The sequence below is a fragment of the Lepisosteus oculatus genome, chromosome 12 (genome assembly GCF_040954835.1).
Source record: "Lepisosteus oculatus isolate fLepOcu1 chromosome 12, fLepOcu1.hap2, whole genome shotgun sequence".
NCBI lineage: Eukaryota > Metazoa > Chordata > Actinopteri > Semionotiformes > Lepisosteidae > Lepisosteus > Lepisosteus oculatus.
In genome coordinates, this window is record NC_090707.1 from 3,257,686 (window position 1) to 3,285,441 (window position 27,756).

General features: G+C 48.1%; 2 protein-coding genes across 3 annotated transcripts; one reads left to right on the plus strand and one right to left on the minus strand.

The window, feature by feature from the left end:
* The first annotated feature begins 89 nt into the window (after positions 1-89).
* Positions 90-19,444, plus strand: parp14rs3 (poly(ADP-ribose) polymerase family member 14-related sequence 3). The gene is made up of 26 exons (XM_015358500.2): positions 90-784; positions 946-1,121; positions 1,397-1,436; positions 2,879-3,025; positions 4,036-4,278; positions 5,146-5,382; positions 5,690-7,776; positions 8,854-8,956; positions 9,373-9,489; positions 10,408-10,470; positions 10,910-11,086; positions 11,461-11,645; positions 12,147-12,210; positions 12,602-12,745; positions 13,033-13,095; positions 13,486-13,662; positions 13,750-13,922; positions 14,125-14,185; positions 14,272-14,406; positions 14,570-14,632; positions 14,771-14,947; positions 15,511-15,699; positions 16,152-16,769; positions 17,067-17,230; positions 17,450-17,624; positions 18,261-19,444. Exons 1-26 carry the CDS (start codon positions 607-609, stop codon positions 18,554-18,556), a joined length of 6,252 nt encoding a protein of 2,083 aa, XP_015213986.2. The 5' UTR covers positions 90-606; the 3' UTR covers positions 18,557-19,444.
* On the minus strand, positions 19,437-27,666 carry ubxn4 (UBX domain protein 4). 2 transcript variants are annotated; one of them, XM_069196817.1, is made up of 13 exons: positions 27,458-27,666; positions 26,380-26,482; positions 26,006-26,034; positions 25,749-25,867; positions 24,791-24,968; positions 24,418-24,550; positions 23,823-23,877; positions 23,408-23,572; positions 22,424-22,551; positions 21,895-21,997; positions 21,178-21,309; positions 20,444-20,637; positions 19,437-20,120 (listed from the first exon to the last, which is right to left on the minus strand). In XM_069196817.1, the coding sequence occupies exons 1-13, from the start codon at positions 27,537-27,539 to the stop codon at positions 19,982-19,984; spliced, it is 1,560 nt and encodes a 519-aa protein (XP_069052918.1). In that variant the 5' UTR covers positions 27,540-27,666; the 3' UTR covers positions 19,437-19,981. The 2 variants fall into 2 exon arrangements, with proteins under 2 accessions (XP_069052918.1, XP_069052917.1); XM_069196816.1 differs by having other exon boundaries at positions 20,444-20,640; positions 27,458-27,664.
* Between the last annotated feature and the right edge of the window lie 90 nt (positions 27,667-27,756).

Consider the following 27,756-nt stretch of genomic DNA (forward strand, 5'->3'; position numbering starts at 1 on the left):
GACGGTGAGCTTGGCGTCGCACCGGAGATTTCAACAGCTTTCTTAAAACCTGAGCTCCTCCACAGCTGGGGCTTTCCGGGCTGTGAGCTACCTACAGATAAAACAGAAGGAATAAAACAAACAACCGCAGCACTTAAGTTAAAATACATCCAATGCATGGGTCTCACCCCGTCTGGCTATACTGTATCTGTGTTTTTATTATTCATATACAGCAATATAGAACATTTATGATATTTTCGACGACTGTTACATTTTTTGGCAAAACATTTCGTCGTAAAGTATTGATTGATACATTAAGAAAGTTGTAGGAACATTCTGCTTTTAATTAGTGTGAAGTTTTATTATCCAGACGTTTGTACTGGAACTTTAATATTCCAACAAATACACTATCAGTTTCACAGTCTGATATATATAAATGTCTATATCAACTGGAGAGAGGTTGTCCATTTTGTCTAGTACTTCATTTACAAGGAAGTTAGGAAGGTCGCTTTTTATCTTTCACTTTTGGTTTACTGCCGGAGTTGAGAGTTACAGGACAACAACTTGTAGCGCAGAATGTCTGGTATTTTATCTTTGTTGATTTTGCGTTTTTAATATTAAAACGTAATGGCGATGAAAACGTACTCGCTGCTTTTAGAAGGTCTACCCGATGACTTCGGTTGTGTCAGGTCGAAACTGGATTTGTACTTCAAAAATAAAAGAAAATCGGGAGGAGAAGTGTTGGAAATCAGACATCACCCCGAAGACAGACGAGCAGCTGTGCTGGTCTATCTGGAGGAAGAAGGTAAATATTTTCAAATGTGTTTTTTTTTAATTGGACGTTATTGCCTAAGATGTTGGAAACTATATCAAGTACATAATGAAAAACAATGGCGTTTTCCTATTACGGAGAACAGGAGTGCGTCTTTCCTCTATCCTCCCCACTACTAACTTTGCTCTTCTTAGTGAAAAACAAGGTGCTGGAGAGAGGAACCCATCGCGTGGATCTGAAGACATGGGGTACCCTAGAGCTACGTGTCAAGCCCCTACCGGAGACAGGTGGGGACCCCGGAGCGCCGCGCCTCCCCCGTCTGGAACCGGAGCGCCTGCAGGGCAGAAGTGCGGCAGTGTCCCGCACCGAGGTGAGTCTCACCCCAAGCAAGGACAGGTCAGAGGTCCGAGCGTTTCTCGTCCGGCACTTCTGTCTTCTGTACTTTCAAGAGTGAACTGTGGGAACTGGCCAGTTCTCCGAACCAAGTCGTCACAGTAGTGATGAACTAACGATCAACAGAGGGGAACTTTCATGACCCACATAAACCTGTACTGGGTGGAATATTCTGTGTTTCCTTACTTGAGGAAACAACAAACCAGCCCTTGATAATGTGTTTGTAGTGACTTTTCTTTTTCATTGTTTTAGAGTCCCGGTGATGAGGAACAACATTCAGTTTGTCAAGCAGGTATGAAGACCATTGCAGTTCGTGGGTTGGAGGTGGCGATTAGACAGATACTGTAGATACTTTATTAATCCCGTGAGGGAAATTGCAGTGCAACAGCAGCCAGGCACAATCAACACAGCACAGTGTAAGCAATAATACAATATAAGTATAAAGAATTGCACACAACACAAAATATACTAAATAAACCAGAATGTACAGTGCACAAAGACAATGTATTGCACAGAACAGGTATATTGCACAATCCACAAGCATATTACAGAAGTGTAAATATATATTACAGAATCATACTGTAGATAAATAGCCCAATCCACTTCCACATATTGCACACCAGTTGTAAACAGAGGATTACTCTACTACGAGTATAAGTCCAGAATAAGTGTACTCTGCATAAGTATTGCAAGAGGTATCCTGCAAACCTCTTTATTGACCCCAAATGAAATAGGCATGCAGATGAATATCAGCCACCCATGAAATATGCAAGACAAAGCTGATGACCCCTAAAACGCATTGATTATCACGCTGTTTCTTAAAGCACAGTGAAGACGAGGGCCCGGGGCTCACAGTCTGTTGGCTGTTGTACCAGCCCGGCTCTCAGTTAACACGCTCGAACCCTTGATCGGTTAATAATGTCAAAAGTGCATCGTTGGATTCATTTGAACTGTTTGATTGTTTTCAGTTCTTGAACATCAGAGGTTGCCTTTAAACTACAGTAAATCTTTGGTTTAATGGATGCCCCTTTAACAGTGTTCAGACAAAATCTGTGAAGGGGGACTTCTGTCTGTAAAGTCAGAAATATCAGACGTTCGCTGCTATTAGGAGAAATATACACATAATAAAATAAGGTAATAATAAATAGCACCTAGGTTTAAAATTCAAAAATGTCAATGGTGCCCTATAGGGATAGGTCAGTCGCATATGATGGGTGTTGTTCATGTTTCGTATACTTTAGAGAATTATATACTTTATATATATGACACATGAGTTGTGTATGTATGATAAAAACAGCACAGGAACAAATTTCATTGACTGTGTTGATTGTAATCATTAAAAAATAAGTGAAAATGATTAAAGAAGAATATTGTATATTTAGTATACATACTGTGTGTTTCTCATATAATGGTGTATTTTGGGACTGAAAAATGTCATTCTTGATTTAATAACATACACCCCTTCCCCCCTATTTACTCCAGGAAACCGAGGGTTTGTAATAAAATACCACACTTTTGAGTCAATCAAAAAAAATGCAGATACTACAATGGAGCAACTTGTTAGTTCAGTTCAGGCTTTAATTAAAACATTCGGCTGAGCAGCGTGTAGGTCTCCAGGACAGGATTAGGAACCTCTGGAGCAGAGGTTGGACAAAAATACCTTGAGGTCTGTTCTGGTTGTTCCTGTTGAGGACAAAGGTGTCTGCTGACTTACAGACCTTTTGTTTCCTCCAGTCACAGAGCTGAATTCCCTGTTGCTGAGCAGTGATTCCCCGATCGACGAGGAGATCCTCCGGCTGTATTTCGATCAGTTCTCTGAAGACGTTGAAATCGACAGGCTTGAGACAAACAGGTGGATACTGAGGTGTGTTCACAAGGAAGGTGCGTATAACACCGAGCCTCATGAAGTACCCTGGCTCTTACGGTAAACACAGTAAATAGTGGCACCTATTGGATTCAGAGGAGGAATGTCTTAACTAACTCCGTATTAAATATTTCGATTTAAAGCAAGGCTTTGATAAGTTTCATCATCAAAGGTTACTTTTCTAATTAAAAGCTTTAGGTAGGTAGGTGTGTGAAAGGATATAATACTGGTGAGTGAATAGAAAAGAGTGTGTCATCTTTAGAGGGGCACCATTTGACCGGGCTCATTGGGCCAGAGTACTGGAGGGAACAGTTCAGGCCCAGTCTTCATCAGGTCCTTACATTCTGGTTTATACAGGAGATCACACAAACACCTGTGGCTGTGCTAAATGAACACGAGATGGCTGAGACTCAATGTTGAGAAGTGCAATGCGATCAGCACAGGAAGCATGATCATGATTCCAAGCACAAAGCATTTTACCCATAAAAGATATCTGGCTGTTTGTGTAGATTCCTCTAGGGTCTCATCAAGCTAGTGTGAGGAATTTCTGGTAAACATAAACAGAATTCGTGGGTATATGTTGTGATTTTTGCTGTATTGTAGGTAGACTGTCTCCATGGCTTTGAATAGAGAATTCTCTGAAACATCTAAAATAAGTGATCAGATACTACATCTTGTTTAATTCATTGTAACATTCAGGTGACCCACACAATAGTTGCTGTCATTTTATTGTGTTTATTTAAATCCCTGTCACCTTTCAGTGTAGTCCACTATATCTGCTGTGACATTCCTTTATTAACTAAAAAGCCCCATCCTCTTAGTAACTGCTCACGTTGATATACTGTATCTCGACAGGTCATGATTATATCATGGGCCTGTGTGCACATCTTACCGCCTTTAATAGGAAATACTTTTCCCAGTGTCTGCACTGCAACACTGTAGAAAAGCCCACCTTACGTCAGCACAGAGCATCGCCGTGAGAGCGGTTATTTGACACACACACACCACGACAATTCACATCTTGCAGATCTGGAGAAAGTCCTCGCTCGGAAGGAGCACGCGGTGAGTCACACCACCGTGCGGGCGGAGCTGTACGATGAGGAGGCCGAGGAGAGGCGGCTCGACCCCCGGAGGTTCGTCCTGAGGGGGTTCGGGGAGACCTGCCCGGCGGGGTTCGTTTCCGTCTATCTCAACAGCTGTAGCAAAAGCGCAGCGCACTCCTGGGAGCTGCTGCCTGACGGCATAGCTGTGACTTTCCATGGGGGTTTAGGTGAGTGACCTGCCGCCCCGCGACCCGAGGCCAGCAGCATGCCTCTTCTGTACAAAACCACTGGAGTTTCATTCACGCTCAGATCAATGTCCCAATTCTTTCACCTAGTGTTCCTAGCAAACAAGGAACACCTTTTAAGCTGTGTCTGAAAAGTTGTTCGTTTCTATGAGTTATGGGAATGAATATCAATTCTCTCTGGCCTTTTCTCAGCATTGAGGGAGCTGGAGGTCAGATTCCTCTTTCTTCATCTGCTGTATGGAGTCACGGCTAGCAGCCACACACTGCTGCTTTACTCTTAGTGGGGCTCATCAGCATGGCACTGACAGCTCTGACCAGTGAAACACACATGTGTGTATCTATCTTACTGCAGCATCTTTCCACATGCTGGTGTGTTTTAAGAGCTTTCAGTCACTGAATTATGTACATTCATAATATTGAACTCCTTCCCTCACTTTTATAACCTATCTATTCATTCATCCTTTACATATAAAGATTTAAAGTTTTTGGAAGGGGTTCTCTCTGTCGTCTTACAAAAGCAGTTCAGGCTCAGTGCAAACTCTAGACACAAGACGTAAAGCGAAGGCAAATTAACAAAGTGCAGAAAATGAAAAGTGATATGAAGGAGGGATTCATGAGTGTAGAACTTTCTGAACTTTCAAGATAAATTCATCTATCTACTGTATATACTATTTCCTATGCATGTTTTAGCATTTTTTTCATCAATACTGTAATTGAAATTTATCATCAGTCGTCTTTAACTGAAAATGCAGACTGCACTGCTGTTTAAATATAACCCCTTTTAAAGAAACTGGCGATTTTTTGTCATCTTTCTAAGATTCTCTTAAGTTCCGTGTTTTATCACTTCAGATGTTAAATCTTTTCTGAAGAAGTGCTTCACAAAACACCTGCAGGGCAATGCGATCACCGTCACCCGGCTGGAAGTCACAGACTCAGTCCTGGTCCGAGGACAGATGAGTGCCATCACAGAAGACACCCTGCAGTTGTATTTTTCCAACCCTAAAAGAAGTAAAGGAGGGAAAATAAAATCACTGAGATGGTGTACAAAAGGAGAAAGCATCATTATTGCTTTTGAGGTTGCTCAGGGTAAGTTATTAAATAACAATGTCCTTGCCTCTTAGTACAAAACCGTTTACATCCGCCATTAAGTGGGAAATAACAGACTAATCAAATATGTATAAAGGTGCTCATGAGCTGTGGTGGACAGGTGTCCTGTCCAGGGTGCAGACCTGTCTTGGGCTTCAGGGTCAGGGAACTGCCTCGTCTTTGTCCAGGAATAAGTGGCATTCAGATAATGGATGGATGAGATCTATCCATCGTCTGCGTATTTAGTGACATTCAACCATTTCAGTATTGCAGATTTAATCATCAGTTCCTTGTTTTTATTTAACAGATGCACAGCGAGTCTCTGAGCAACCACATGTGTTATGTGGGGTCAAGATGACTGCCCACCTGTACTACAGCAGTTTAGGACAGGCTTTAACTGGACAAACCCCCCCACTGCCTAATCTTCCTAGTAAAATAACCATCCCCATGGATCGACAGCTACTGGACTACATTACGAGCAGGGCCAAGTGCACAGAAGAGTTTGAAAAAGCTTTAGGGGAGGTTTATGCTAAGGTTCATTTCGAGGGGTCCCCACAGCCTGATCGGGTTGTGGTAGAAATCACTGCTGAAAGCAACTCCCTCCTGCTGCACCGCCTTGCTCCCAGCTGGGAAAGGAATGCCAGACAGACAGTACATTCCCTTCTTGATAAATATCGTATAATTCAGTTGAAAACAGAGACAGCGGTGTGGGAGAAAATTAAGACCAAGTGCCTGAGCTGCATTTCCCCTGACCTGAATGTCCACTTTGAAAGCACAACGAGCTCAGTTGTGGTCCTCGGACTGCAGGAGGAGGTTCAAAGCCTTCAAAGAAAAGTAGAACTCCTGATGAAGGAGGCAGGCGCAGAGCTGGAGGTAGAAAGGAACACTGTGGAAAGCAGGGTCATGGGGGATAGCGAAGAGGAGCTGGATTTCTTGTGCAATCTGGTTTTCCCTAAACTCGTGGATATCAAGCTTTCGAAAGACCAGTCTGCCTTGGCCTTGTGCTTGAAGGGCCACCGGGACAAAGTGAAACAGGCAGAGTCACTCGTCAGCGAGACTCGGCAGAAGCTTGTCGCTCAGACTCTGAACCTCTCCGCCTGCCAAACCGAGTTTCTGAAGTCTCTGGACGTGAAGGAGTTTGTGCAGGATCATTTTGCCCGGAATGGCATCTCAGCCACAGTTCTGAGCCACAAGTCCTTCCAGGTCCTCGCTGAGAAGAAGGACATCAAGAGAGCTGTGGAGAAAGTGCAGGAGTCTGTGACAGAGGAGATCATCAGGCTCACTTCGGACCAAGCTCAAGTCGCCAAGACTGAAAAGTGGGAGCAGTTTCTCGGCGAACTTAAAGCAGAGGTGGGAGGCAGTGTGAGGATCGCACAAGCAGATATGCAGATCTCAATATGTGGATATGCAAACCTGGTGGCTGATGCTGCAAAGAAGCTGAAGGGATACTTGGACAACAAAATGCCTGCTACGGAAGTCATCCCACTCAACTCTGCGCACGAGGTGGAATTCGCCGATGCTTACATGAAGTTACCTGACAATCCTGAAATCAAGGCCCTGGCTGTCACCATCCTGCCGCTGCGCGCGCCTGCTGCCCCCTGCTTGAAGGTCACGGCAGCGGCCGAGCACATCCGAGGCGCGGTGGCCGCCGTGAGGAAGCAGATCGCCGTGGTCGTGTCAGAGAAGCACGCCTACGGGGCAGCAGGGGAGTCCCGAGCGCTGGCGAAGCACGAGGACTCGCTGCGGGCCCGGGCCAAGGAGCTGGGGTGCGCGCTGTGGCTCTCGGTGCAGCCCGCCAGCAAGCCCAGCTCCGGCCCGCCTTGCGGCGTCAGGATAGGCGGGGTGGTTGACCTGTCCGTGCGGCAGGGCGCCGTGGCGGGGCAGCAGGCGGACGCGCTGGTGTGCCCTGTGAACGGCAGCCTGGCCTTCGACAACCCCGTCGCCCGGGAGCTGCTCGCCGCCGGGGGGCCTCGGGTTAAGGACCCCTGTGACGACCTCCTGAAGACCAGGCAGGCTCTGCGTGCTGGAGAGGTGGTGCCCTCCAGCCCCGGCAATCTGCCCTCCAAAGTCCTCCTGTTGGCCGTGCTGCCCGTATGGGGCAAGTGCAACTGCGCGGGAGTGGGGGGCCAGCCCCTGGAGAGCGCCTTCCTGCACACGGCGGTCCTGCGCTGCCTCCAGCTGGCCGAAGAGAGGCGGTGCAGCTCCGTCGCCCTGCCGGCGCTGGGGTGCGGCGGCTTCGGCTTCCCCGCGGCCGAGAGCGCCAGGGTGGTCATGGGGGCCGTGCTGGCGTTCTGCGACCGCGAGCGGGAGGCCGCGCGCCACCTGAGGAGCGTCATGGTGGTGGAGTCAGACATCCGGAACGTCGAGGAATTTCAGAGTGTCGCCAAGGCAATGGTAGGTGCAGTTGTGTATACGTGCGCAGAGTGCATTAGTTAGTGCTGTCGTATTCGATATTGCGGGAGTGCTAGATTGGTGTAGGATAGAAAGGGAGGAGGAATGAGAGAAATCAAGAGCCTTATGAACAGAAGACTTGTTAAAGACAGTCTTTGATTTTATAGAGTACCCCTTTATCTGATGCAAACAGAACAGCATAAAGTACAGGACTATACACAGAGCGATAGCTCTTACTATTTTATCTCTGGTGTATTTCGTGCTGAGATAAGGAAACAAAAGCATTTAGCTGGGATTAGAGCCTCACCCAAGTTGTTCTGCGGCTGCCACAGAAGCAAGTAAACAGGTTGTGAATTCCTGTGTGACCTTCAGGGTTCAGGGTTTTCCCCCTGAACGTCTGGGTTTTCCAGTCTCTCCCAGCACCCCAGACACTTCAGCGTCTGACGATAACAAATCCTAACACAAAGGTGTTTTAAAACGAGGTCCAATGAGTTAAGTCTCTTTTTTTTTGTGCTGGGTAGACAGCACAGCTGGCCTTCAGGGTGAAACAGAGTTGCTGATGACAAAAGCTAAGGCAGCGCAGAACAGTTGAAGGGACGCTTGTGATGAAGGTCGCACCGATGAGGAAAGGGTGTCCTGTGGATGATTGTGTGAATGAAAGGGAGCTATAAAAATCATCATCTCCATTGCTCTTGAAGAAATATCACCACATAGACATTAGCAGCTGTATTCAAGACTGAGACTTCTTAGTACTTTGTTGTGACAGAAAGGGGTTAAATGCTGAATGTAAAAATACCAACTAACTGGGCTAAAAACTACTTTAGAGACAGAGGATTTGATAAAAATCTGCCAGACACACTGATTAATCATCCCTCTTTACAAACACTTTAAAATACAGTCACGAAAATTCCTGAAAGCCCCGCTGTTCAACAAGGAATTAAACCACTGCATGAGCTGATCTGAAACATGTAGATCATTGAGAAATAAAATGTACCTGCTTGAAATAAAATCGCTGATGATATTAGAGAACGAAGCACATCAGAATAACTCCTGTGTGTCACATTTATGTCTCTGAAACAGGGGCAGACTGGTAGAGCATCTATGGGCAAAAGAGCACCTTCCCTTCCTGCGATTTCAGCAACTCTGTACAGGAAGTCAACCCTTCATCCCCACCTGCTGAGCGGTACGACTCCGATTGTACTCAACCCCGCGCCTGCCCCTCTCGGCCTCTCAATCGTTACCTCCACACTTCAGAGCCACCACTGCTTCTCTTGAAATTCACCACAGTCCCACCACTGCAGTGAGGAGATTTAAATGAGGCTTTTCACTCTTTTCACTGATGTACTTTGCTGGGCCTGTTTCCTCACTGAGATCACGCAGGCAAAGAGAATTTGATTATTCACTCAGTGTAATGTCTCGGCTGAAGGCTGGGACCTCAGACCACCAAGCAAAGAAAACTGTAAAGTTGTTTTTTGATTTTGTTATTCTGAGATTTTATGCAATGCCAGGAGTACACCAGGGAGATAAATGTGCCTAACAGTCTCCTAGAAAAACGTTTCTACTTTGTGTGCACGTGTGTCCTGTCTGTCTCTCCTACAGCTGTCCCGAGTGTCAGTGTCGGAGGTGTAACAGTTACTCTCCAGAAGGGAGACATTACCAGAGAGACCGTGGATGTGATAGTGAACTCGACTAACAGCTCTCTGGACCTGAACACTGGTAAGTAACTCTTTTAACAATGGAGACTAGCTCAAAGGACCCCTCAGTTTGTTTCAGTAATGTGATTGCATTGCTCACAAATGAAACGCTACCGGGATTAACAAGGATTTTATGAAAGTGGTGTTTTCATACAGTGGAGCGAGAATGTTATTTTGGTTATATCACAAGCCTCATGTTTTGGTCCCAGTTTTGCTAACTGTTTCTGTCTAATCCCAGTGCTACACAATGAGTCCCATAAGTCATTTGCCCATTAGTCACACTAGTCATGTCAGAAACCGTTAAACGCTGCTTGCTTCCAGTCTCATTTCTAATTTCTAAGCACACATCCACTAATGGTAGTTTGTTACCAAAATGGACTAAAAACAAATTCGTCTTTCCATGTTCTGTATATTTAACAGTTCCATTTAATAAGTACTTAGTGAAAATGATAGTGATAAGCTGGCACGGACTGCGATGGACTGACAGCCCATCCAGAGTGTACCCTGCCTTGTGCCCGTTGCTTGCTGAGAGGCTCCAGAAACCCTGAAATGGATAAAGTGGTTCAAAAATGGATGGATCGTTTAATATTTATACTACTTTAGAGTGAAGCACTTCATTAAGTAAAAGAGCATTTGATTGATTATGGATGTAATATTTTTGATAGTTTTCTAGTGTTGTTCAAGTGAAAATGTGTGTTGTTAAACTTTCGCACTCTGCTGTGTTTGATCAGGCATGATGATTCGCTATCCTGCCACAGGAAGCTGGGAAAGATTGCATCCCAAATGTTAAAATAAAAATGACCAAGTTTTTAAACTGATATAGTATTTTCAGATTAATAATTTTCAAACTCGGTCGCATTTAATTATATTCCATTTACTCGCTTGCGAGTGTGTAAATTATTAGCTATTGACATACTGACATTATTGTTTTGAATTACAGGTGTCTCTGGGGCCATCCTGAAAGCTGCCGGGAAGTCTGTAGTCGAAGAATGTGCTAAACTAGGTACTTGAACACGCGCAGGTTTGACTGGCAGTCAAGCTATGGAGCTTCTGACTAAATTGACACATTGATAAAGACGCTAGGCTGATATTGTGACTAACAAACTGGAACAGAGAGATGCCAGACCCATGGTCCAGGTTGAGAAGGAGCTCTGCTCCTTGTGCATGTATGTGCAGTACTGCACGGGCGCCTGCATCGCTGCAGCTGTGTGCATGGATGTTGACACAGTGAGAGTAAGGAGCACAAATATTTTGCAGATTTACCGAACGCTATTCCGCGCTATTTCCGCGTGGGAAGGAATACGTAGAGCGTGTGGCTCGTCTTCCATGCGTACTCGACGTGTCATCCCGGGCGGGGGGGGGTGTTCGGTGCTTCAGCTCGCACGAGTTAAGCGCGGGTCCTGCGGACTTGTGAAGGAAGACGAACCTCCCTGTCGCCCTAGGCGCCCAGCCGGCGGACGGGGTGGTGAGCACGGCGGCGGGGCAGCTCCGGTGCCGGCACATCGTGCACATGGTGGGCCCCACCACCGCCGCGGGCATCGCCGCGTCGGTGGAGAGCGCCGCGCAGGAGTGCGAGCGCAGGAGCGCCGCCAGCGTCTCGTTCCCGGCCGTCGGGACAGGTGAGGCCTCGCCGGCGGGGGGGTGCAAGGGGGTGCCCGCCTGCGTGGAGCCGACCTGCAGGAGATCGGGGCTCCTTGGGCAGGTAGATTCTCCGGTTCAGTCAAGATTTCAGTCAACTTCCCGTAGTGTATGTGCCGCGTATCCCACCACGAGCTCTGTGTTTGAGAGGGATAGCTGTGGGCAGATAACACTGTGTGTACTGTGGTACAGGAAGGCAGTAAATCTAATGAACACCAACACGCCAACCTGACTGCAAGGCAAACCAATAATGACGAGCAGCACAGGTGAACTGAAAGTGATGAAGTTCTGGGCGTTTCTGTTTCCCCCCCGCTCCGCGTTGAATATCGTGGCGATGTGTTACACCGTATTGCAGGTCGAGGAGGCATCGGGCACAAAGAGTCCATCGAAGCGATGCTGAAGGGGCTGGAACAGCACTTCTCCAAGACAGGCTCAACCAGCATAAAGTCTGTGCGCGTCATCGCCTTTGAGCAGCCGGTTTACGACTCGTTCCGAGATTACTTTGCCCAAAGAGGCCAGAAGCTCCCAGGGAATGCGAAGGTAAATGTCTGAAGGCTCTCACCTCCCTCGACACGCCTGGGGATTCTGGGCTCTTTCCTGCTGGTGGACTCTGGTGGAGACCCCTGTGAACCGGGGGTCTCAGGAATGGGAACTGTGTCTGTCTGTCCTCTGTCCAGTTTGAGCACTGCTGCCTGTGAACCCTAGGCAGGTGCTGTGAAGGAAAGGATTAGCACAATCCACAAGGCAGGAGCCACTTGTACCTGGTCTTCAGCTGCTATGGGCCTGCTCGGAGCCTGCACAGAGCCTGCAGCTTCCCACAGCAGCTGAACAGACAGGAGTCTGTTGAATACAAACTGGCATTTCCACGTAATTTGGTTACATAAAGCAGGTAATATGGGTAAAACAATGAAAAAAGTCAATAATGCTAATTTATGAAGCCCTTACATTTGAAGTAGTGACACACAGTAATTGTAACGGCTGTGTTTGTACATTCTGTTTTCATGGTGCTGACGGCATCTTTCTGACATGTCTTACATCCAGGCAGGCCCCCAGTCTCCCAGTGCTGGAGCACAGAGTCTTTCCACACAGCTCTCCGCAAGCCAAGGTGAGCCTCTCCTTCGGCCTTCAGACTCTTTCACAAACGCCATCTCTGTCTTTTACTCAACAATGAAGCCTGTGGCAGATTTGTCAAATCTACAGTAATCTTAAATTAATATTCTTTGAACGAAAGGTGCATACTGTATTTCTGGGGAGGTTACTTTACAACAGAATAAAACTGGAGCTGTAAGAAGCATTGTGGCTTTTAATTTCAAAGGGTACAAGTAATTTAGACCAGGCTTACATGCGATTGCTATTTATTATATGAATAATGAAAGACACATTAGTAAAACGTCATTAAATGTTCTATATCAGTATTAACACATACAGAAGCGTCTTCACTGAGTTGTAAGTACGATTCTTTTTGTTGCTAAACCTAAATGCACTTTTGTTTTTAGGACACCTGAATGTAACCTCTACACAATTCCCTTCTCAAGTAAAAGTCTGCAACGTTACAGTGGAAGTCAAGAAAGGAGATATCACCTGTGAATCTGTTAGAGGGATTGTCAATTCTACAAACAAAGAACTGAACTTAATGGGAGGTAACTGTGTTAATTCATCATTTAAACTTAGCTTCTGAAACAAAACCTATACAAACAACAACACACATGGAAGTTTAGATCACCCTTTTTCCTTTTTGCAAACTACACTACACTACAAGTTTTTTTTAAAAAGACTGAATAGCATAGTAGGAATAAACTCCAGGTAATAATTAAAACTTCACTCTCCTAGAAGTCTTGAAAAGTTAAACTTGGGTCTGAAATTTATTTCTGGTCAAATTCACACTTTTTTCTGCTTTGTGTGATTAACTCGAATGTGTTTATTTCAGGAGTTTCAGGTGCTATATTCAAAGCTGCTGGAAGTTCAGTCATAGAGGAATGTAAAGCATTTGGTGAGTTCCGAAAAAAATACTTACAATGACCCCATTAATGACCATCACTACAATTAAACTTATAAGCTTTCAGCAAATTTTAATTTGAAACATAATCTTCTATTTTAACTTCTGAATAGATAGATTGATACTTTATTGATCCCGTGAGGGAAATGGCAGTGCATAAATAAGAGCTTGCTGTCTAATAGAATAAATACTGCAGCGTAACAGTGCAATCAACATGCTTGGGCTACCCAGATCGGGACTAAAATTAAATCAGATCGTCAAATGCTGGGGATGCAATTATACTGAGCTGTAGTGCTGCGGAGTGTCAGAGTAGGTACGCTGCAGTATACGCCGTGCTGAAGCCGGGAGATTGTCTGAGCTCCGGGTCCCTCTCCCCTGGCGCAGGGCCGCAGTCCGAAGACGGGGTGGTGGTGACCGGCGGCGGGGCGCTGCACTGTGACCTCGTCCTTCACATGGTGGGGCCCAAGTCCCCAGCAGCTGTCCGGGCGCAGGTGGAGAGGGTCCTCCAGGAGTGCGAGAGGAGGGGCGTCAGCACCGTCTCCTTCCCTGCTGTTGGCACTGGTGAGGACGGCTCTCGTGGCGCCCTGGCGCTCCTGGGCGTGCCTGTGCCGTGGCAGGACTTACAGGGCGGCGCCCCTCTCTTCTTAGGCAGAGGCGGGCTGCAGGCGGGGGATGTCATTGCCGCCATGCTGCAGGGGTTTGAGGACCACTTGTCCCGGCACAGCCCCTCCGTCCTGAAGCTGATCTACATCGTTGTGGCACAGGACAGCATTCTGAACGACGTCTTGAAAGGGCTGAAGCAGTGGGTCCTGAAGACACTGGTATGTAAAAACCAAGGCGATAATTCAGCTGGGCTGAATTGACAGTCGAAGAGACTTCTGGTCAGATGTCGCTTCAGATTCGGATGATTACTGTGATTATAGGAAGTGTGCTTGTCGTCTTAATCATGTGTTAAATTGAACAGATGACTGTGCTTCTGAGTGATCATGCTCTGTATAACTCCTTCCCTGTGCCTTGTGCCAGGTTGTTTCTGGTGCTTTAGACAGTGACAGCTCTGAGTCGGCGACTGAAGATGAAGATGATGGTGAGGATAATTTTTTTCCTTCTTCAGATGCCATATGTACAGATACAAACACGCAAGATTCCTTTCCCGTGCTTTCGACTCCACAGGCTCCTCCCCAGCAGTGAACAGTATTGAAATACTGATTGGACGGATAAAGGTGAGGGCAGTGTGTGGTGACATTACCAAGGAGCGGACTGATGCCATTGTGAGCAGCACCACAACCACCCTCGATTTAAACACAGGTAGGCGAGCGGGCTACTTCATCGACCTGCGTCACAGGGCAGTGCGAAACGGCGGCGTCCTTACAGTTCTGGCACCTGGGATGGAAGCCCTGACTGAGCAGACCTTGCAAGCTTGTGTGCAAGACGAGGTGAAAGTGACGGTGTGTTCGCTTGCTCCCTGCAGGGGTGTCTGCGGCCATCCTCAAAGCCGCAGGACAGTCGGTGGTGGACGAGTGCACAGCTCTCGGTACGTAACCAATCAAGCGCCTTACCGTCTAACCTTCGGAGCTCAGACACATCCCAACAGGGGGTCTTTATAATGCACTGCGAATTCTGCAAAGGTTCTTATGGTGTATCTGAAATACCTCCTTTCCCCGCCTGCCAGGAACTCTGCCGAGTGACGGCTTTGCATTTACCGGAGCTGGAAAACTGCCAGCTAAGCACATCGTGCACATGGTGGGGCAGACAACAGAGAGTGCCATCACCGTGTCCATGTGCAAAGTGCTGAAAGCCTGCGAAGCCAAGAAGATTCAGTCAGTATCTTTTCCGGCACTCGGAACAGGTAACGAACAACACCTTCAGATGAACCTTCACCTGCGATTCTCCTCACATCTGCATGTCGGGAGTATCTTTCTGTGGGCTGGGTTGAAGACCAAAGTTCAGGAGGGATAACGACACGTCAGTCTCACACAGCTCATCGTCACCATCATCACGGGAGCTGACTCTATATATCAAGCACAAATACCTCCCTTCACATTCGCCACAGCATCCATCCTCCACCTCACACCTGCCCCTCTGCCCCTCTGCCCCCCTGCCCCCCAGTTCCCTCCTCTCTGAATGTCCTGTGGCCAGAAGGCTTCAGCCAAACATTTCTCACCAAGCATTCATTCATGGATGATGTTCTCCCTAATGAAATCATAACGAAAGACGAGCGGTTCTTGACTTTCGAAAAATGCTAATTATTGTAGGACTAGTTTGCACCAAAGCAATGTGGATCTCGGTTTGTGCGCTCAAAACGTCGCCAGCACGAAAGAGTTCGGTCCCAAATCCCTGCTTACAATCCCGGGCCTCAGGTCGTCCTTGAGAGCTTGTGTGAGTGATTGGCTGTTTTTTTTTTTCCCCCAGGAGCGGGAAATTTAGGGGCAGCTCAAGTGGCCTCTGCCATGATAGATGCCGTGGGTCTCTTCGCTCTTGAGCACTATAAGCCTTCGCTGAACGTGATCCGTCTGGTGATATTCCAGCCCGGGATGATGCCGGAGTTTGAACAGGTCATGAAACGTTTTAAGAAAGTCACTCCTCAGCCCAAGCAGCACGGTGGGTGTCCGGAGTAGTGCACCGCACTGAAATGGAAAGACTTGACAAATTACAAGTGCTGAACACTGATGAGGATCGATCAGTATCTGAATTTCCTGAAGGCAGCATGTAAGGATCTGCTTCATGGATATTCCTATTTAGGAAACAAAAACATTTGTTTCTGTTCATTGTAGCAATGTATTCCGAGCTGTCTTCTGATGCTGGTTGCTGATTCTGGGCTCTCAGCTTCTGATAACACATCACAAAATGATTTTGTGAACAGGTGAACACTAATAATGACAATTAGCCCAACATTTCCAGTACAGTGCAAATATTTCTACGGTACGATAAAGAAAGGCTGATCTCGGATCACATTACAGTTAGCAATGTTCGAGTAGTTTAAACCGAGAAATAAAACAGGTCTTATCTGATTCGTTTCTCATCACTGTTTTCCCCTTTGTCCGTCTTTTCAGCGCATGTTAATCCTTCGCTGAGAAAAGCCCCTGCCATCGTGCCCCACACCAGCCTGGGCAGCCTGGCCGAGCTGGTCACACACCCCGTCGCCACGGTCGAGGTGTGTGGAGCGTCCAGACAGGCTCTCGCCCAGGTGAAGAGGTGCTTGGACGAGCTGCTCGCAGGAGAGTGCAGCAGCCAGGAAGTGGATGCCACGCACCTGGACTCCCTGCTGGAGCAGGAGAAGCAGGAGATAGCCTCCCTGAGTAGGAGGCACGAGGTCAGACTTGAGGTAGGGGCTGGCAAGCTGACCGTGACCGGGAAGACGGACGATGTTCTGACAGCGGTGCTGGAGATCAGCGGGTTCTTCCAGAAGGCCAAGGAGCGAGAAAACGCGGCGCAGGACCGAGAGAGGATGAAGAACATTGTCCGCTGGGAGGTGGTGAAATCTGGCACGACGACAGCCCTCGACGCGCACATCAATTACGAGCTGGAACTGGCCTACCATAAGGAGAAAAGGCACGTGTACAGGAGCAACGCCGAGACGTTCACGGTGGATTTCGTCAGCATGCAGCAAACGGACAGCAAGGGAAATGTTCTCAAAATCAAAAGGACCACTCTGACCGATTCGGAGACAGGTGGGTCAGTCGAATGCGCTGTAGGGACAGATCACAATCCGCTCCTAAACTCCACGTAATCTTGGCTCTGGAAAGTTTCTTTAGAAGTTGGTTGGCAATGTTCTTCTCTATCAAGGCCGTAAGAAGGGTTACAAAGCAGAGGAGGAATTTGAATTGGTTTGTAGCTGGTAGTTAATTGGCCTCAGTGTCTCATCCAGCCATTTCTCGAACGAAGCAACACAGCTGGGCAGCTTGTTCCCTGCTCCCACCATGCTTTGGGCTGTATCGCTGTTAATTCTTGTTTTTTGCCTTTTTAAGCCATCATCGAGCTTCCCTTGACATGGACTGATATGAAGGGAAAAGACATGGAAATAATTGTGCTTTCGGCGAAATCTGAGGAATTCTGCAAAATATCAAAGGAGTTTGTGATATCCAGCAAAGCAGCTGTACAAAAGTCAAAGAAGACTGTGGAAGTGGTAAAGGTAAATATGTATTAACAGCAAATACTTACAGATGGCCAAGGGTATTATTAACGTGCATTTCAAAATCAGCCTGAGGCTCATTCTCATTAGGTCTCACAGATTCAGAAACTGGAATCTGCAAAGAGAAAGAAAATAAAGGCTTTAAGATTTCTTGGCAGCCTGGGGAATAATGATACAGATCTAACTTGGATGCCCGGCTGCGTCTCTTTATTAATTTAGATTGAGAGAATTCAGAACCGGGAGCAGTGGCAGAGGTACGCCGTCAGGAAGCAGGCGGTCGACAGGAAATACCCCACCCAGGCGAATGAGAGGATACTTTACCACGGGACCACGCAGGATATCTGCCAGAAAATCAACAGAACCGGCTTCAACAGAAGCTTCTGTGGGAGAAACGGTAAGACCGCCACCTGCTGGCCGATCCGTGACAAGTCGCCTGTAGAAGACTGGGAAAACTAAATAATAATAATAATAATAATATCACTTTATTCACCCTTTACAATGACTTGCATGAAGAATTGTCTTTTCACATACCCCAGCTTGCTCTCCATGAGACACACAGACAGGGAGAGAAGCTTGGGGTCAGAGCGCAGGGTCAGCCATTGTACAGCGCCCCTGGAGCAGTTGGGGTTAAGGGCCTTGCTCAGGGGCTCAACAGAGTAGGATTCCTCTGCTGGCTGTGGGATTTGAACCGGCAACCTACCAGCCACAGGCGCAGATCCTGAGCCACAGAGCCACCGCTCTGCCGAAGATTGCTAAACAAGTCTCAAAAACTTGAAAAAGTTTGAAAAAATCTTTAAAACGACTACAACGACATTTAAACTAACAACTGCTTTATAGTTATATCTGTTGGTTGGTGGCACAGGAAGGGGGAGTTTTAAAAAATGGTACTTGAGAGTAAAATATTCAACAAATTAAAATAAATTCTAGCAATGCACATACTGGAACTGGAGATGGTGTGTGTGATGAGCCTCTCGTAAGCTCTGACGGAGGAGTCTGGAAGCCGAGACAGAAATGCTTGTTTTTTTTTCAGCTACAAAGTTCGGACAAGGAACGTACTTTGCCAAAGAGGCCTATTACTCCTGTGATGACACCTACTCCAACCCGGATGAGCAGGGCTACAAATACATTTACAGGGCCAGAGTGCTGACAGGAAAACTCTGCCAAGGTCACGAAGACATGAAGGAACCGGCGCCCGTCAACGCCGGCGATCCCCGCTCAGACCTGTGCGACTGCGCTGTGGACAAAGTGGCATCCCCCTTTATATTTGTCATATTTTGCGACTTTGGCGCTTACCCAGAGTACCTCATAACGTTTAAAGTAGTTTGAAAGCCTATGCCTATCCGCACAGCACAAAAGTCCAGTTTTTCTTTTTACACGCTTACCGAAGTGCTTCTGTTAAAGTTGACATCTTGTTACTTTATTTCTCACTCTTTAACGGTTAACAAGCCTCTAGCTTTCACTGTACAAGTCTACACTCTGATTGTCTTAGGAGTTACAGGCTAGTCGCAATTTCTCAGGGGCAACAATATTCTTCAGCACCCAGTTTTACATCATTAAATGTTAGCCTGTTTTAAAAGAAACTACATTTTTTGCGCTTTTCACATATAGACTAGCCACCTGCTTTGAGGCTCAGTTTTAAAAAAATTGTCCTGAACAAACTCACTCAGGGCAGCAGGAACAAGCTGATACAGACCATCCATAGGATTTCTGATCTTATACTGGGTATGTTAACCGGCAATAACTTTTCTAATTTTCTAAGTAGTCTGTAATTCAAAGCACTAAAGCCTGTACAACATTTGGTACTGTAGTTTTTGACAAATTTTATGAACTGCATTAACCATTTTTATCAATATATGTTGATTCAGGAAGAACTTCATTTGTGCCTCTGCAAAATTCAAGTGCACAGCATTGAATCTCGAGTCAGATCTGATAGAAATCTCAGGTATGAAAGATTATGACAATAAAAAGAGGAAAAAAAATGTTTGCCAATTAATTTTTCAAGAGCCTATTTGCAGTGAAATGCAGAGCAACATCTGCCACTGACAAAAGCAAGAACCAATAAGTTATGACCACTAGTTACAATCACGACAAACCATTGCATTTCAAACCCTCACATTAGCCGGGCAGGAGAGCTCTGAGACTCAGCAGGCTCCTGATCGCCCTGTTCAAAGAACTAGATCAGAACAAGTAAAAACAAATGCAGAGATTTGCTGAAAAACCTTTTATTTCTATAATTGAATGGAGCTGTAAAGGATACCAATTGTTTACAGGAAGACTATACAAGCATAAGGGGACATAATCAAAGAAACGTGTTAAATGATATCCCTTCACATCGGTTTCGGAATCAATCTGGTCTTCTTCAGCGGGAGGTTGAAACGTGCTGCGTCACTTACAGGCATTTCACAGATCCCACAGCCGTTGGAACTCTGTGCCGTGTGTTGTAATGACAACCCAATTCACAAGATACCCACACAGACAAGGCTCCTCATCACCAGTTTGCAGGCATTTCAATGAAGCGCGGTGGCTTTCTCTATATTCTAATGAGGAAGAGTTAGATAATCAGCGTCAAATTAAAACTAAAGAAATTGGTGCTCAAGCCAGCCAAGAGTCATTTGATTATTTTAACCCATGCAAAGGAGGTGGAAACACATTTCCAGGTCTGTACAGAAAAGTCACCCCTTACTGATCAGTATTACAAATTACTCAAAACAGATTAAGAAAAATTATTGCACATTAGTAGGTGTCAACAAGCTACATCTGCTGCGTAGAGTTTCCATTCCAAGTGTTGTTATCATCCTCATTGTCCTCCTGAGTCCTTAGTCTGTAGATCTTTCCATCTTTTTTAAAGTCCTCTGTACGTTTTTCCAGAACTCTTTTCCGGACTGTCTCTCTAGGGAAGACAATTTAAAAAAAAAGGAAGGAAAAAAACAGCAACATCAGAAAATAACTATTTAATATTAAGGATTTTAATAAAAGCACATATCCACAATTCCTTCGAAGTTCCTAAAAGTATTTTTTTTTTTACTGTACAACTGTTTCCTGGGAGCCCTGTAACATCAATTCCCTTTGGAAGGCAAACTCCTGTAGCAGATATTCCTTTAATTCCTCACGAAATGCCGGGGGCATCAGCACCACACTCTCGCTAGAGGTCTGGTTCCCCAGCTCCTCGACGGTGGGCGAGGGGGGTTCGGGGTCACCCCGAGACGCACCCACCTCTTTGGCTCCGCTGCCGCCGACGTGGAGGGCTGGGGCGCCTGTCTCGTGGAAGGCCCTGCAGGCGGGGGGCTGGAGAGCAGGAAGCTGCTGAGGAACCTCCAGACGGCCAGCAGAGGGTAGAAGAGTGTCCCCAGGACGGCCCACAGCCCTCCGCCCGAGGCCTGGACCACCGTGTTCGCGGGTCTCCCCGTCTGCTGCAAGGGCACAGAAAGGATTCTCACAACCCCTTCCTCCTCTGCCACGGCCAGCACACTTCACCCCAGGCCGCTTCAGAAGAGCCCCTGACACAACCTCGGGGAACGCTTTGAAATGCAGACGCTTTTACTCAGACTAGGGTCATTCCCAACCTGTTCTTGTATAGATCTTATGATGTTGTAACTAAGGGATAGATGGTAAATCTGTTCCTGGGGGGGTATACAACAGCTGAATTTTTCTTAAACATTTTTATGTGCTTAGGGTTAATTACAAATGACATGGCCTTATGTGACAACATTAAACAAACGGATCCATACATGATTATTCACCGATATCAAACCCTCTCAGTCTTACACACCATCTCTCTGCTGCTTCTTCCTGACAGTTTCAAATTAAACCTTGGACGTTCAGTGCAACACAAGTCCTGAACACAGAGTTACAAGGGACTTGTGCTGCAAAGTGAATTTAATAAACGCACTTTGACCAAACTGGGAAACAAATAACATCATCCAGCACCCCCAGACTTGCACACCCACCGGCAGCAGCACGACCGAGGCACTCGGGGCGAGCTCCAGCTCAAGCAGGGTTCTGTCGAAGTCGTCCCCAGTGAACTCCCTTCTGGGGAACATGGTTGCTAGCGAGAAATTGCCGTATTTATTGCCAACCTCCTGAAAAGACAATCAAAGCGCACATTTAAAGAAAGCCCATCCATCCGTTCTCTAACCTCTATCCAGTGCAGTGTCGCAGCCCGGGGAGCTGGAGCCTATCCCAGCAAGCAACGGGCACGAGGCGGGGCACACCCTGGAAGGGACACCAGTCCGCTGTGGGACAGACACCAACGCACACTCTCACACCAGGGCCAGTTTTACAGGGGCCAATTAACCTACCAGTCTGTCACTGTGGGAGGAAACCCATGCCAACACAGGGCAGGGAGACCATATAAACTCCACACAGACAGCATGGGCTCAGAATTAAACCAGGGCATCAGGCAGCAAAGCCCACTACTACTGTGCTGCTCTTCTGCCCTTAACGAAAGTCGAAGCTTTGAAAATGTAGCAGAGCAACCCCATCGCATAATATTTGCCTCCTCTTAAATGAGAATTTGACTGCATTTCTCAGGATCGCCCAGAAGTCCAGCCACTTTGCTAATGTGCCGTAGCATTTATTTTTTTAAGCTGGTTTTTCATTATCCACTTCAGTCTAGCACCTCAATGTCATGGGCTCACAGCAAATCTCTGAACAAAGACACAGACCTGAGCTGCAAACTGCCTGGCTTCCTCCAGTCGGCTCTCCGAAGGAAACTGGTTGGTGAAGAAAGAGCCGTCGGGCAGCCGGAACTGTATCCTCGCTATCGCACTGCCAGAGGAAAGCAAGGACTTACTACTGGGGGTGACGTGGGCTCAATGTACTCTCCACTTCCCACAACAGCTTGTATCATTGTATCATTGCACTGGTCAGTTTTAAACAGTGACCTGCGACAGTCTTCCTGTTTGAGTTATTTAATTTAATAAAAAACACTTCTTGCAGGAACACAGTGATGGGAAATCACAAGCCATGGGGAAATATCAATGATCAGACAATGCCCTGCATGTGTCCTGCTCCCTAAGCTCTTCGCCAACAGCAAACAGTATTACACACATTCACCAGGCATAACCAACCGATCACCCGTTTCCCAACCTGATCACGCGACAGCAGCATTATTCTTTTACAAGGCGCTCTGACCAATACTACTCATTGGTCAGGCGGGCTGTGTGCGGTACGCGAGGAGCAGCGGTCCTGCACCTTCTCTCTCTCAGAGAGGACTCCTTCCTGGCGTCCAGCTCAGCCTGCCTGGCCTGCAGAGCAGCTGCCTTCGCGGCATCCATCTCCTCCTTGGTCTTCGTGTAGCGAGCCGCCCGCTCCGCCCGGTCCTGGGAGGACAAAGGGAAATGAGGAGTGAACTCCAACCAACACAGGTCACGTGTCCAGATGCCATGGCTGGGCAGCTTTTCATTTACCCAAAGGGCAAGGGAGTGTGGGACAAGATGGCCAGACACCGGCGGATGACATCCCTATCGCAATTAGCTACTTACTACACAACTAGCAGAAGGCACCACCCCCAGAGGTCTCCTCCTCAATTCCACCTCCAACCCGACGACAGCCATTACCAACTCTGCCCCCTGTGGTTAGAACCTGCCACTTGCCCAACAGATGCCCTCCTCAACCCAGCCTCCAACCCAACGCATCCTCTCCGTCTCCACTCCCCAGTGGTTAGACCCTGCCCCCAGCCCAACACGTCCTCTAGGCTCCACCCCCCAGTGGTTAGACCCCCACCCCCAGCCCAACACATCATCTCGGCTCCGCCCCCAGTGGTTAGACCCCCGCCCCCAGCCCAACACATCCTCTAGGCTCCACCCCCCAGTGGTTAGACCCCCACCCCCATCCCAACACATCATCTCGGCTCCGCTCCCAGTGGTTAGACCCCACCCCCAGGCCAACGCGTCCTCTCGGCTCTGTCCCCAGGCCAACGCGTCCTCTCGGCTCCGCCCCCAGTGGTTAGACCCCACCCCCAGGCCAACGCGTCCTCTCGGCTCCGCCCCCAGTGGTTAGACCCCACCCCCAGGCCAACGCGTCCTCTCGGCTCCGCCCCCAGTGGTTAGACCCCACCCCCAGGCCAACGCGTCCTCTCGGCTCCGCCCCCAGTGGTTAGACCCCACCCCCAGGCCAACAAGTCCTCTCGGCTCCGCCCCCAGTGGTTAGACCTCCCTGGCCGCAGCGGTCCCGTACCAGGGCGATCTGCTGCTTGACGCGCTCCCTTGCTGCTTTTTCCTCCGCTTTCTCTCGATTCCTCTCCTCCAGCATGCGCTTGGTGTTCTCCCCCTCGCGCTTCCTCTTGTAGTCCAGCATCTCCTTCCCCAACCTCCTGCGCTCAAACTCCTTCTGAATTTCATTCTGTTCAAAGGCAAAGAAAAGCTCAATGAAAGATCGACAAGTCTCTTTGTCCGATCGCCAGAATCCGAAGTAGGAAATCGCTCTGACAAGGTCTCGTCAGGTGGACTCTGACACGGGCACATTTCAGGGACTGTAAGCGACACGGAACAACAACAAGAAAGCATCAAGAGCTGTAAGGTGACTGTAAGAGATGTATGAAATGCTGTGCTTCCTAGGTTCTAAAAGACAAGATTTCTCTGAAGACAAATACCTCCTCTTCTCCTTTTCTTCTCTGCTCCCGCCTCTCTTCAAGTTTCTTTGTCAGTCTGTAAAAAAAAAAAAAAAAAGCACCACCTTTAAAACTGCAGTTCTCCGGTCCAGTACAAGGGCCGCACGCTTACAGACTTACACCGAGAGAGACAGCAGCGAGAGGGACAGGCTGTCCGACTGCAGCCTTAACAGAAGCAAACTGCCAGATGTCAAAATGCTTCAACGGATGTTTCAAAAACAACGTACAAGCATACATGCTGTAGCCTGATATTTTAATGCTGTGCAGCCATCCTCTCCCGGGAGGCCAATTGTGAAAATTACTTCACACAATACACATTAACCTTTTTTCTTTGTAATAATCACATTTCAAACCCAAACAGATTGCATATGCAAGCAAAGTCTTTTTTAAATACTACTTACTATACTAGTTCCACTTGAACACGATCTATCAACAGGCACCTCAGCAACACTGTTAGGATGCTGGAACACTACTGCGGATCCAGAGATGTACAGGACCAGGCTATTCTGCACAAGGGTTATAGGCACATGCCACAGGAACAGAGCAGAACAGACTTCCCCATTCATTTTAAACTGACCTTTCAACCTTTACACCAAGATCATCTTCAAGCTGGGAACCAGCGGATGCATCATCAAGTGAGGCGCTTGACTCCTCTGCTGGACTTATCTGACCAGAGCTTGTGCTGTCCTCCACAGGCCTGGACAGGGACTCTGCCAAAAGAGCAGGAAGAACAGTCAGAAGCAGACGCACAGCGAGATTTCTAACTGCACCTGAGAAACCACGCACCCTGGTTTCTCTTCATCTCGTACAAATCTTTTTCTGCAATTTCCCTCACGGGATCAATAAAGTATCTATGTACCTAGAACACTGACCAGCCTTAAAGACAGTTTCAGGGAGAGTGGCTGAGGGTTCCTCCTGCTTTACTGTCCCGACGGCCTGTGCCAGCTCACCTTTCGAAGCAGCTGGAGCGGCAGGGCCGTCAGCGGCGGCAGCGAGTGGGCGGGGCTCGGCTAGCTCAGCGGCTCCCGAAGGGCCACTGATTGGCTCCTGCGGCGTGGCTGTTTCCGGGGCGACGGAAGGCGGGGGCGTGGGTCCTGCTCCATGTCCTCCCTGCCTCTGCGCGTGCATCTGTGACACACAGGGGTGCGATTCTCATCAATCAGCCAGGAGACACTCGGTCTCAACAGAAGCAACAACGTTAAAAGACACCCAAGCAGCTAAATGACCCAGACTGGCTGAATGCCCACCTCTTGTTTGTAACCTTCCTTCAGGTTTTACGAATCAAAATGAATTCTCCAAAAATATTAATACTTCGTTTACAGTATTTAAGACACTCATTAGCATTCACTTAAGAGGTTACTCAAAAGCTTTCAGTGAGAAATGTCAGACAAGGAACGGTTAAAGCAATCAATTCAGAGGCTGACACAGGCACTTGAAATCATTAAAGGTACCAATCAATTCACCCCCAACGGATTACTTTATGTTTAGCAGTAAAACAAGAACAGCTGGGCATAACTGGAGGTCATGTGGAAGTCAGACAAGACTGACAACAGAACACATCTCTTTAAGCAAAGGGTGGTGGGTGCCTGTAACAAGGGGACCCAGCTTGGATTTGCAAGCAGGTTCTTTGGGATCATCCAAGGAACAAAAGGATGAGATCCACGAATGAAAAAAAAACCAGCAGATCTTTTATCACGTTTTACTTTTGCCACGTGCTGCTTGTACAGGCACCTTGCAAAAGTATTCACCCCTTCCAGGGACGTCCCCTTCTGGGCCGAAGTCCAAACGAGGCGTGCACATTGTGTGAAAGCCAGGTGCTGGAGCAGAACGCGAACGCTCAAGCTGGAAATATCTGCGGGCAAAAGGAGCTGGCTGCACCTGTCCCGCGAGAAAGGGGCTCAGAAGTACCTGCTTGACCTTCTCGATTCTCTTCACCAGCTCCGCCGCGGGAACGCTGCCAGCTATGACCTCCAGAGGAATGCCGTTGTCGCCAATGAAGAAGCTGGACGGGATGCACACCACGGGGTCTTGAACAAGGGCGTTAAGGAGAACGGTTCTTCCAGGGGCAGCAGCTCAAAGCCTCGACTGGGCCACAAAGAGCTGGAGGAAGAGGGGCCTTCCTGAGCGACCCCAAGATGAACACACAACTTAAAGTGAAAGGATACAGATCTCGGAAAATTGCACACAGGTCTCGCTGAAAAATAAGAAGGTTTAATTAATACGTGATCCACAAAAAACAAAACAAAGCCTTGATTGTAACAGACCTGGGTTTCCCCCCCAACTGCTTCCACTGGAGACAAGATTCACATAAAATTCCCGAACCAGCGCTTCTCATCCGGGTCACCGGGACTGGCCACGATGCAGTCCTTATCCTGAGAGGACATTCGCCCCCTGGCACAACCGGGCCCAGCCTGATCACCACCGGGCCCAGCCTTAGCGAATGTAAGTAATTACACATCAGGCAGGAGATGCTTCTCCTGTGATGAACTGAATCCCAGACTGCGCCAGGCCTGCATCTGCATTTGGCACCATACTGTACCTCTTGGCATCAATTTTAATCGCAACAAAGGACTGGCCCGTTGCCTCCGTGACTCGGCCATCTTCCCAGCTGGAGATCACTTGCGTGGACTGCTCGTCATCCCCTGAAGGACACAAGCCACGGTTAGAAAAGTGCCGAGTCAAAGCTGTGCCACCCGGGTGATGACACACACACACGCACTGCAGCGCCCGTCAAAACCCGAGACAGGGAGGCTGTGCCCGCGTCTACCCCCCCTTTACGAGAATTTATGGTCGTTTTTTTGTTTTTTTTCTGTACATCACAAAACCACGGTCCCGCACCTCTGCAGTCTTCTGGACTGCGGCTGCTCATTAACACTCTCCAGCTGCAAAATACACCACGCAGAGCCCTTTAGTAATCGATATTATTATTATTATTATTTAGAAAGGTGCGTGTTTTGTGACGGTGACGACCTCCGACAGATGGGTAGTCGAAGGTCGGCTATGCTGCACACTCAACCCCCGAACACAAACCAGCAGATGCGTCGTCTCTTTACTTTAAACCCCAGAATCGCCCTTGTTCACAACAACAACAACAACGTCAATATCCACCTACGACGGCTCTGTTCTCCAGACTACAGGAAAACCAGCCCCTCGGTATTCTGACGTGATGCAACGCATTTGTAAAAACAAAAAAAGTTTCCGTGAGCTGTTAGACAAACGCCAAATGGCTAAGCCCCACGTAGCACAAGGAAGTCACCGGCCCGGGGTTCCCGGCTACAAAGCGATACCGTCCTGTCGCTCAGTGTCGCGGATACGCGAACCCCGCTTTCGCCAGCTGATCTGTAATGGTCACGATACCCCCCCCCCTCTCTCTCTCGGCTCGCCAGCCACCTGTTAGGGTCACCCCGCCTGGAAACGCGGTGTCGGGGGATCGACATCCCGTGGGCTGTGCCTATTTGCCCCCTGCCCGGGCTGTCGCCCCCATAGGGGGGGCTGATCTCCGCGGCTCGCCTGCGCCCGGGGTGAGAATCACCGCGATCCCCGACACGGGGCCTGCTTCTCCGCCGGCCCCTGAGCCCCTCTCTCCTCGGCGTACTCGCCCGTCGTCGGGGAAATACCTGTGATGACGACGACAAAAACGGAGTTTTGCAGTTTGGCCGAGGCGATGGCAGCAGGGATCGAGCCCTCAAACCAGAGCATTTTATACCAAACGATTTCAGTCCCCCGCCTCTCTGCCGCAGCTCTTTGATCGCATCGGTGATTACCAGAACCTTCAATCCCACCACGGAACAGGGCTACGTTACACCGGCGGAGGGCACGCAGGGAATTGTAGTCCACGAACGCGGCGGCTGCCTTCTGGGATTTGTAGTTGATTGTGAAGTTCCCCGGCGCTGGGTGCATCATATCGCAGCAGGTA

Coding starts and splice junctions, on each gene's coding strand:
- parp14rs3 (XM_015358500.2), top strand. CDS start 607: ATGGCGATGAAAACGTACTCGCTGCTTTTAGAAGGTCTACCCGATGAC. Junction 7,777..8,853: donor AGAGTGTCGCCAAGGCAATG/GTAGGTGCAGTT, acceptor TCTCTGAAACAG/GGGCAGACTGGTAGAGCATC. Junction 15,700..16,151: donor TCCTCAGCCCAAGCAGCACG/GTGGGTGTCCGG, acceptor CCGTCTTTTCAG/CGCATGTTAATCCTTCGCTG.
- ubxn4 (XM_069196816.1), bottom strand. CDS start 27,539: ATGCTCTGGTTTGAGGGCTCGATCCCTGCTGCCATCGCCTCGGCCAAA. Junction 24,551..24,790: donor CGCTCCAGCTGCTTCGAAAG/GTGAGCTGGCAC, acceptor CTCTTTTGGCAG/AGTCCCTGTCCAGGCCTGTG. Junction 22,552..23,407: donor TCAAGCAGCAGATCGCCCTG/GTACGGGACCGC, acceptor TTGTCCTCCCAG/GACCGGGCGGAGCGGGCGGC.